This window comes from Lathyrus oleraceus, chromosome 5 (genome assembly GCF_024323335.1).
Source record: "Lathyrus oleraceus cultivar Zhongwan6 chromosome 5, CAAS_Psat_ZW6_1.0, whole genome shotgun sequence".
Lineage (NCBI taxonomy): Eukaryota > Viridiplantae > Streptophyta > Magnoliopsida > Fabales > Fabaceae > Lathyrus > Lathyrus oleraceus.
In genome coordinates, this window is record NC_066583.1 from 582,427,333 (window position 1) to 582,438,606 (window position 11,274).

The following is an 11,274-nucleotide window of genomic DNA, read 5'->3' on the forward strand; positions in this document are numbered from 1 at the left end:
CTATTCTTTTCTTGTCCATTTTCTTATTCTTCACCGAAGTTGCCTTAGTGTCGAGAGAGTGAAAAATATCGGTGAGATTTTTTTTATACTGATGATGTGTTCATCTTATTCTTTACTCAAAAAGATGTTGTCTATTGTGTAATATCTTTAATATGATTTATTTTTTAGTTCTTGAGATTAACTAGTTAAAATCTATATCTGGTTCTTGAGCTCGGCCAGTGAAAAACTCGGTCTAGTTTGGAGATTATCCTACTAAAATCTCTTATTTGGTTGGGAGATTATTCTGTTAAAATATGTTGTTTGGTTTGGAGATTAGTCTTTTAAAATCTATGGTTTGGTTATTGAGATTATATAGTTAAAATCTATGTTTGGTTGTAAGAAGGTTTGTGTGCATAACTTGTGAAAAACTCACATCTCTAGTGGCAATATCAAGAAGAAACTCTAGGGGACAAGAGTAGGCCAAGTAGTTAGACCTAACATGTATAAATGTATCGTGCATGTTCTCTTTCCCTTATCTTTTTGTTTTCCATTGCTTTATTTTCTGTGTGTTGTATTTCTCTATTGCCATGTATTCTTCATTCTTTCTTTCATCTATCATGTTGTTTGTTCTCTATTTGCTTTAAAAAATTAATTTGAACATTTTTATAAACCAAATATTTTATAATTGGAGATCATTTTTAATCAATACAATTCATCCCTCTCTTGTGTTTGGAGTCATTTGGTCAAAAATAATCAGTTAAGTGACGTCGAAATTCGAAGTTTCCTTTTTTAACGTAAGCTAATCAATTAAGACATTTTTTTGAATCGTCTAAAGTCTAAAACGACCATGGATAATTGTCTTTTGAGCCAAAATATTTTCTATATAAATGAGGTATTTCCTCACTTTTATACACACCACTTTTCTGAATAATCTTATCTTCTTCTATCTCTCTTATTCTTCTTATTTTATAAGTTTTATTCACTAGTCACTGCCTTATTGCTCAAAATGTGAAAATATTCTTCTGGAAGTTGTGGTGTCTTTCCATTATGTTGTAATTGCTCATTTAAGAGCATAGTTTTCTTGTGATTTGTAAAATATTTAAAGTTTGCAAGCTAAACCTATAAAAAAACTTGGTTTAATGTTTGTAAGATGAACTAGTGTAAAAGCTCTAGTTATTGGTTAAGGTTTTTGAGTTGTACTTGTGTACACGATCTAGTTGTTTATGAAAGGTTGTTTGGATTGTTTTGTACAAAATATCAAGTTGATTAAGTTTTTTTTGGATGATCGTGTGAAAAAGCTCAATTTGATTTTAGCGGAAATCTCAAGAGAAAACCCATGGGGAGTAGAGTAAGTTGCATGGCTGAATGTCGAACCAAGATAATATCTGGTTTAATCTTTCTTACCTTATCTCTTTATTTTTCCATCCTTTGAATTTCCCCCTATTATTCATCTATTCCACTGGCTATTCTATGTTCCTCTCTTATGCTAACATACATTGTTTTAAATTAATCATTTTCGTGATTTTTTTTTAAATCTGAGTATCACAATCCACTCCCCTTTTATGTTTAGAGTGGCTTGTTCAACAAGTGGAATCAGACCATAACTCTTGTTATAAGACTAATTATCTTTGGAGGTAGGATGGTGACTTTCAAACATTTCTATTAATAAGATTTTTTTGTAAACAAACAGCCCACCATTTAACGGTGAAGGGTTTATCATATGGAAAGCAAGAATAAAAACTCTTTTAAATCTTATTGATTTTGATTTATGGGATTATGTTTTAGACAATTCATTTATTACTACTCATTTTATTGATAATAAGTTAGTGAAAAAAACGAGAAATTTATGGACCATAGAAGAAAAGAAAAAAGTGCAACGAAGCTTTAAAGTAAAGTACTCGGTGATAAGTGCGTCAAAAGCTAAAGAGTACAATTATGTTTCTAACTATAGAACTTCTAAAAAAGTGTGGGACAGTCTTGAAATGATATATGAAGGATATACTAAGATCAAAAGGATGAACACACTAGATTAAGAATTTGAGACACACAATTAAAATGAAGAAAATATTCAAAGATGGTTCTCATGTATTAAAATTCTTGGCAAAGATTTCAAAAATTGAAGTTCTAATAAGTATCTATGATATAAAAACTGGTGTTGGAAACCAAACCTAATACTAGAATCTGGAGATACAAATGTTGTTAATAAATTATAAGATAAGTCGAATAAGTTAAAGAAACTAAAATATTTAACTCTATTACTCCAAAATTATAATGAGATCAAAGAGGAAAAATCATATGCATATGAAGAATCATAAGAAGAATCACCCGAAGAATCGTCAAAAGAATCAAATGAAGCGAAATACTTTACAACCCTAAAGACTAATAATAAAATTAGAAAAGGTTGTAAAAATACACCTAGAAAACTTATTTCTTATAAGAATATATTATTCCGATCTTAAAATCTTCAAAAAGCATATCAATAAGACAAAAATGGATTATAAATTTGTCTATCAAATCAAAATATTTAGACAATTGCAAAAGAAAGAAAAATCTAGCAACAAACTCTACTATTAATCCCTCAACATCACCCTAAAACTTGGTAAGTTTGAAACTTTAATCCATCAAGGAAGGTCATATTGTAAAACTACATTACGGAAGGCATATACAGAGTAAACCATCCATATTTAGAACTATCTCTACAACATTTTCTACATGTTATCCTCCCACGCTTTGTCTTGAAAAGTGAATTATATTACCAGCCCTTTGATTCATGTTATGCAAAGTCACATTTCGATGGTCAATATGGTTTATTCGAACAAGAAGTGTATTAGGGATTCTTTAAGGACTTTCATTATTACCACCCTCACCAGAAGGGTTGAAAATACGTAAAATATTCGACTCGTTTATCTAGCCAATAACCCACATGTGATGTTATATTTTTATCACGAGATTAAACACAGTAGCAATATGATGTTTAATCACATTCATAATTTCATAGTATTTTTCATCCATTTGTTGCCTAAAGGATTGCAACGTAGCATTGATAATTGGAGAATGCATTTGATTACATCGAGTCTATGAAAACAACCAACATTGCTAGTTTCTTCGTAGTTTCTTTGAACTCCAAACCCCTTTGATAGATATGGGCGAGGGAAACTAGTAGACTGGTGGAAAACCATATAGGGATAGGATTTTAATAGACCTTTGAATATTTGGATGTAGTACTAGCGTTAGCATTTATCTTACATATTATATATTTTGAAGGTAGTTTCCATTGTATCGATTTGTAAGTCCTTGTGGCGAAGCATGTTGCTCGATAGAGGCAAGGAAGTTATCGAAATGCCTATGTGTGTCGAATTAGATTAGCTATCAAAATGTTGACTTGGCTTTATTTATTTATTTTAGCTAAGTTAGTTAGGTTAGTTAGGGTTTTCTTGGTGTGCAAGCAAACCCAACCTATAAATAGGTAGCAACCATATTATTGATTGTAACTTGTAAGTAAGCAATTGCAGATTGAAAAGTTTGAGAGCAGAGATAAACTCTAGATAAACAAGTTCTTATTCTCCCTTTTTCTTTCGATAAACCCTAATTCCTTTCTTCCCAAATTAAAATTTATTTTCTTCTTTCATTAGCAGTTATGCAACGAAATCTTGCAACCAAAGTATGGTCGATTCGCTCGAGTGAAGAGTGAAGAACAAGAGGAGCAATAAATGAGAAAGATTGATTCTTGTTCGTCAAGATTAGTTCGGAATTCATCAAGTTTTGGGGAAATTCTTGAGCGGTAATTGGAGAATTTCCAACATCTGGTATCTAGAGAACTTCCTGAGAGATTCATGGGAAGCCAAACACGATGGTGTTGAATAATCCGAATGGACATTTTGCCCCGAGTCTACCAATTCTGAAGGGTCGGAATTATGAGAATTGGTGTAAACAGATGAAGGTTATTTTTTATTGTCAAGATCTTTGGGATCTTGTGAAGGAGGGAGTGATGTCGTCTGAGGAAAACACAACGAATGAAGAAAAGGTTGCACACAAAGAATTGAAGAAGAAATATTATAAAACTCTCTTTATAATTCATAAATGTGTTGATTCCAATAATTTTGAAAAACCGAGTGATGTCGATTCAGCGAAAAAAACATGGGAAATTTTGGAAAAATAGTTTGGAGGCACTGAGAAGGTGAAAGAGGTGAGGTTATAAACTCTCAAAATAACATATGAATTGCTTCAGATGGAAGACAATGAAAGCATATCTGATTTTTTCACTAGGGTTACAAAACTGGTGAATCAAATCAAGATATATAGAGAAGTGTTGACATCAAGATTAATTGTTGCAAAGATCTTGAGGTCAATGGCTCCAAAGTTTGACCACATGGTAATATCCATAAAAGAGTCGAAAGATTTGTCAACATTGACAAAGGAAGGGCTTCAAGGGACGCTTGAATCTCATGAATAAAGAATGGTTGGAAGAGTTGTAGGAAAGTTGAAGGATGATGTTTCTTTGCAGGAACAATCAACAAGAGAAAATAAAGGTAAAGGGAAGTGGCTCGACAATAAAGGTATATGAGGCTACAATAATTTGACTTGTTAAAATCAGCAAGAAGAAGGTTGGTCAAATGAGAGAGAGTCCTCATACCAAAGCAACCAATGAGGTGGTGCTACTGGTAGAGGATGAGGTGGTGGTCGAAAACCTGACAAAAGTCACATTCATTATTTCAATTGTCAGAAGCATGGTAACTACTCTAGTGATTATCCTGAAAAGAAAAAGAATCAAGAAAATGATGCAAAGTTTGCAAAGCATGAAGAAAAAGAAGAGATGTTGTTGATGCTCATAACAAGAGATGAAGAAATATTCCAGGACCAATGGTACTTGGAATCAGGATGCTCATCACACATGAATGGTAGGAAAGATTGGTTGTCAACATGAAACCCTCAATAAAGAACATGGTAAAATTTGCAAATGACAATACTCTAGCATATTAAGGTATTGGTGATGTTCTGATTATGAGGAAAGATGACAAGAGGTTTGTAATTTCCAATGTACTGTACATACTAGGTATGAAAAGCAATTTTCTCAGCATATGGCAGTTGGTAGTAAAGAACTACAAAGTGTCGATCGAAGACAAGATGACGAGAGTTCTCTACTTAGGTGGAAGGTTAATCTTGAAGGCACCTATATCTCTGGATAGAACCTTCAGGATTGAACTAAATATGACGGAGCACAAGTTCCTTGCTACTGCAGCTAGCAGGGATAAACGGATATAGACTTAGCCATCTCAATTTCAAAGACATTATAGATCTAAAAAGAAGAAATATGGTTTCATGGTTACTAGAAATCGACATTCCAAATGATGTGTGTGAGGAATGTTTGTAGGCAAAGCAATACAAGAACAACTTTAGAAATGATGCATGAAGCAAGTTGAAGGAAATTATTGAAGTCATACTCTGATGTGTACGGTCATATCCAAGTGGATTCGATTGGAGGTAACAGATACTTTGTCATATTCATAGATGATTTCAGTCGAAAATTATGGACTTACCTGATCAAGAAGAAAGTGAAGTGATCGAGGTATTTGTGAAGTTTAAATCTATGTTCAAAAGACAAAGTGTCCGAAAGCTCAATATTATGAGGACTGATGGTGGTGGAGAATATGTGTCGAAAGACTTCGACATGTTATGGGAGTAAGAATGGATAGTGCATGAAGTGGTCCCACCCTACACTCCACAACAAAATGAAACTGCATAATGGAAGAATAAAACCATCATTAATATGGTGAGAAGTTTGTTGAAAGGCAAGAGTCTATCCAAAGAATTATGGGGAGAAGTTGTGTCGACTGCAACATACATCTTGAACATATGTACGACGAAGAAGCTAAAAGGAATCACTTTAGATGAATGTTGGTATGGTGTCAAGCCTAGCTTGAGTCATCTGAAAGTATTTAGATCTATAGAACATAGACATGTTCCAGATCAGTTGAGAAGAAAATTTGATGACAATTCGAGTAAAATTATTCTAATAGGATATAATTTGACTGGAGGTTACAAGTTATTCGGCCCAGTGAACAAGCAAGTAGTGGTCAACATAGACATGATCATAGATGAACTTAAGGAATGTGATTGGACTGAAAATGTAAAGAAAGATTTAGTGAGAATCTTATGTGAAGAACCAGCAAGTGAAGTCGAAATATAATTTCAGAAAGAAGAATTCAAAGGTCAAGCAAGCACAAGCAGACCTCAAAGTATATGTCATAGTTAAGAGTTCCTTTGAGATACCTTAGTATCCTCTTTGTGAAGTGTACAACTGAGCATAAAGTATATGTAAGGAGAAGCAATAATGAATTGCTTATACTATGTTTCTATGTCGATGACCTGTTAATAACAAGAACTTGCAAGAAGAAGATCGAAGATTTCAAACATAACTTAAGTGAGGAGTTTGAAATGTATGACTTGGGAAATATCTCATACTTTCTTGGTATCGAATTCTGCAAGAGTAGTAGAAGATTGACAATGCAACAAATAAGATATGTAGGTGAAATAATCAAGAGATTTAAAATGCAAGATTGCAACCGAACTTCGACTCTAGCTGAGCCCAGATTGCAACTATCGAAAGACAAAAAAGAAGATGATATCAGTACAGAAGACTCATTATATCACTTTGATACCTTTGTCACACAAGGCTTGATCTAGAATATAGTGTAGGCATGGTGAGTATATTCATGCAGAAGCCAAAGGTATCACACCTAGCAGCAACAAAGAGGATACTAAGGTATCTCAAAGGAACTCTTGACTATGACATTTTGTTTCCTGCAGCCGATGAAGGAAAATAATGCAAACTAGTGGAGTACACTGACTCAAGTTGGTGTAATGATGTTGAGGATATAAATTCCACAACTTGCTAGGTGTTTATGCTAGGTAGAGCACTGGTTGCTTGGAGTTCAAGAAAGGAACCAGTAGCAGCACCGTCGTTGTGTGAAGTAGAGTACATAGTTACTTCTCTCTCTGCATGTCATGCAACATGAATGGTGAATTTGGTCGAAGAAATTACAGGGAAGACACATGAAGTGATTACCATGAAGATTGACAACATGTCTATTATCAATCTAGAAAATAATTCGATAGTGCATGGACGAAGCAAGCTCATCGAAATGAAGTTCCATTATCTTCGAGAGAAAGTAGCAGAAGCGAAGCTGAACTTGGAATACGGCAGAACTGAGAATCAGATTGTAGACATCATGACGAAAGGAATGCAGGTCGAAGTATTCAACAAGTTAAGATCTATGATGAATGTAGATAGCTTAGACACAATGAATTATGTGGTGTAATGATTTATAATTTCTTGTGTCGAAGAAGGTTTCTCGACAGAGGCAGAAAAGTTATCAAAATGCCTATGTGTGTCGAATTAGATTAGCTGTCAAAATATTGACTTAGCTTTATTTATTTATTTTAGCTGAGTTAGTTAGGTTAGTTAGGATCTTCTTGGTGTGCAAACAAACTCAACCTATGAATAGGGAGCAACTTTATTATTGATTATAACTTGTAAGTAAGTAATTGCATATTGCAAAGTTTAAGAGTAGAGAGAAACTTTGTAGAAACAAGTTCTTCTTCTCCCTTCTTCTTTCTATAAACCTTAATTCCTCTCTTCCCAGATTAAAATTTCTTTTCCTCTTTCATTATCAATTGTGCAGCGAAATCTTGCAACCAAAGTATGGTTGATTCACTCGAGTGAAGAGTGAAGAACAAGAAGAGTAATCAATTAAAAAGACTGATTATTGTTCATCAAGATTGATTCGAAATTCATCAAGTTTTGGTGAAATTCTTGAGCGGGAATTGGTGAATTTCCAACACATTGTAGTATTTGATCAACATTGTGAGACATATTAACTTCTTAATCATCCTCTCGTTAGAAATATCGTTCTGATTTTTGTTTGCATTAAAGGGAATTGCCACTCATTTGCCTTGGTGGATTACCCATTTTCTATTTCATAAATGCATTCAATTAGTAAACCTGACATAATTTGACTCTATTTATGTCCAACTGAGTGTGTCATTCTGTTGACACTAAAAAATATATATTTTAACTGATGAATTGATGATCAATCTAAGATTCAAAGTAGATCCTACTAAATTGTAACTTGATAGGTTTACCGCTCAAATTCTTAAAAGTAACTTTGCAAACAAGGTTGAGATATAAGAAATTTAAGTAAATAGAAGTCTAATCAAGTCTTATTTTACTAGATGAGAGTCAGTTACATATATCAGTTTCTTCTATAATGTTATATTTAAGATTACGTTTCAATTTAACTCATTAATCTTGAGATATTTCTTAATAACTGAGTTTATAGTATTTTAAAATCTTTCACTCCGTTATGTTGTTTGACTCATCTACTCTTTTTATCATATAATTTATTAGACTTTTCTCTACATGTTCGAACTACCTAGTCTATTTTCCACCACTTTTTTTACTATAGATGATATCTTAACACTATCTTTAATATTGTCATTTCTAATCTTATAGTCTATTCTTTTTACACATCAAACGAAACATCTTTGCCTCTACTCCCTCTGTCTCACAATGAGTGACCCAGTTGACTATTTCACACAGATTAAGAAAAAGGAATAATTGAAAGAGAGAGAATAATATTTTTACTAAAGTACCTTGAGAATGATAAAAGTAATATTAATTAGAGGATAAAACTGAAAAATATATATTGAAAATTGAAATAAGTCATTTTTATAGGACACTCTTTTATTTCAAATGGATCAGTATTTTTATGGGACGAAAGGAGTTATATATTTACTTTATTCTCATGTTAATGCTTAATCCTCCAACATTTTATATTGTATAACATCACAAATCTTATATTAATCTAATAAAATTTTCTTTTTACCTTAAATGATACCTTTCTATCATATAAAATCTTTAAAACTCGCCTATATTTTAAACTGCTAAATTATAAGATGATATAATATCAAATTATCACGTTTTAATACTTTTTTATTACTAAATTTCCATTTCGTATATTTCTTCTTTCTCCTACACGTGTTTCTAAAACTCCTCATCATCTTATCATTTAAATACTTTTTGCGTACTTAAATAAAAAAGCTTAAAGGATACGCACATATAAAAAGAAAATTTAATTACCATAATTTGATGAATGGGTCAAGAATAGAGCTTATCCAACAAATTATAGAAAAAGAAATCACAAATATAAAATTTCTATCGGTCAATATCATAAATCATTATTCAAGCAAATACAGTTAATGTTTATCCATTAACTAATTATACAAAAAAAAACGAAACTTATCTTAGATGATTCCAAATTCCCAATCAAAGCAAACGTTGAATACTATTATAGAGACAACGGGATTACACCAACATCATTACCACTAATGAACATCCAATCTTGACTTTTTACTCCATTAACCCTCAACTTGTATTGCCATTTGCCACAAACACGCAAATCACATGTCCCTCTCCTAATCACTCTTCCTACTTCTCACCATATTATATATTCCTCAATTTCAAAATATTAATAAATTAATAAATTATTTATCTTGCTATATAAAAACCCACCACTCCTTCCCCTCTCCACACTTTCATTTCTCATTTCTCTTTTCTCTCTATAATCTTTCTCTTCCTAAAACCCTTCAAAAACAACCACAAACTCTCACTTCAATGGATTCTTCTCATTCAACTAATTCACCCATCACCACCATCCATTCAGACATAATCCAATCTCTCATCCTTTCCCGACTGGACGGCACATCTCTCACTTCTGCCGCCTCCACCGCTTCCCACCTCAACCGTCTCTGCACCGAACACCACCTCTGGCAAAAAATCTCCACCGCCACGTGGCCTTCTCTTAATGATCCTATCGCCAAGTCACTCATCTCCACCTTTCCATCATCCCACCGTTCAATTTTCTCTGACTCATTCCCCTCCGTCGATTACTCCTCTTCCTGTGCCTCTCCTTCAATCTCAACTGTATCATCATCATCCCTTACGAGAGAATTAATCTCCGCTGTAGATTTATACTACAAGGGCAAACCTGTCTTTTCGAAAATCCTACGCACGGACACTCATAAAGGATGGTTCTTATGTTCACCTCTATGGATTGAAATTCTCGAGCCGAACGAAGTTATTCAGACTTCTATAAAATTCGAGCAAAACGACGTCGTGGAGTGGCTTGAAGAAAATCTAACGTTAAGCTGGATTATGATTGAACCGACACGTAAGCGTTCGGTGAACTTATCTAGCCGGTTACCGGTAACAGTGAGACGTCACTGGCTGACGGGGGAGCTTGAGGTTTTATACGCTGTGGTTATGGGATTAGTGCAGTGCACGATAAAGGTCACGTGCTGTGGGAAACCTGGGGGAGAGATGCACGTGAGGGAGGTGAGTTTTAGTATGGAGGATATGGATGGAAGACACATGGTTGGGAGGGATAGTTTGGTAATTTTGCAAGGGGCGATGGAAAAGGGTGAGAGGAAGAAGGTGGATGTTGAGGAATCGAAGAAAAGGTTTGAGAAATTCTATTTGATGAAGAGAGAGAGGAGAGAGAGGAGGTTGAGGAGAGAGAAAGCGATGGATATGTTTATTATGTTGGTCGCTATCGTCATTTTTGCTTTTCTTTTTCGGTTTGTGAGGTTTTGGGTTTGAGTTTGACCCAAATTAAGTTCACTTTTATTTTATTTTATTTTTTTTCTTTGTTGTACAGGTACGGTTGGAATATTATGAAGCATAAAATTTTATAAAGTTAACATAGAAAGTAAAAAAAGGAAGTGTTGTAAGAGAAAGGGAACAGCTTACAACAGAACAATATACGTGTATGTATTACAAATTAAAGTTTGTTGATTCATTTCTTCTTTTCATTGGTATATCATGTTTAAACAAAATTAAAAGTAATATATGGTAAAAGAGACATTGGTCAATTCGATAATTTAGTTTGGAAGTGGAAATGTTCATCGGAATAATGTGTTGGATATCAATATGGTTGTGTGGGAATGAGACGATTGTGATGTAATATTAGTTGTATCTATTCAAAATAGATTTTGGAGGTTATTTTTCTCATTCTAGAGGTTATTCATGCATCTATGTTTATGAGATTTGGACGCATTTAAAATTTAAAAAATTCAAAAATATATTTTTGGAAATAGTTAAGACTAAAATACGTACATAAAATATAACATAAATTAATTATATATACATTAAAATTTAATGATAGATAATTGTTAATGTAAATCTTATAATATATTTTATCATCAAGTAGGATCTTCGCATCTATCTTGATAGAATCT

General features: G+C 33.2%; 1 protein-coding gene across 1 annotated transcript; it reads left to right on the plus strand.

Moving 5' to 3' along the window:
* The first annotated feature begins 9,191 nt into the window (after positions 1 to 9,191).
* Positions 9,192 to 11,047, plus strand: LOC127086656 (F-box protein At2g27310). The gene has a single exon (XM_051027451.1). The coding sequence runs from the start codon at positions 9,653 to 9,655 to the stop codon at positions 10,634 to 10,636; it is 984 nt and encodes a 327-aa protein (XP_050883408.1). The 5' UTR covers positions 9,192 to 9,652; the 3' UTR covers positions 10,637 to 11,047.
* Positions 11,048 to 11,274: the final 227 nt, after the last annotated feature.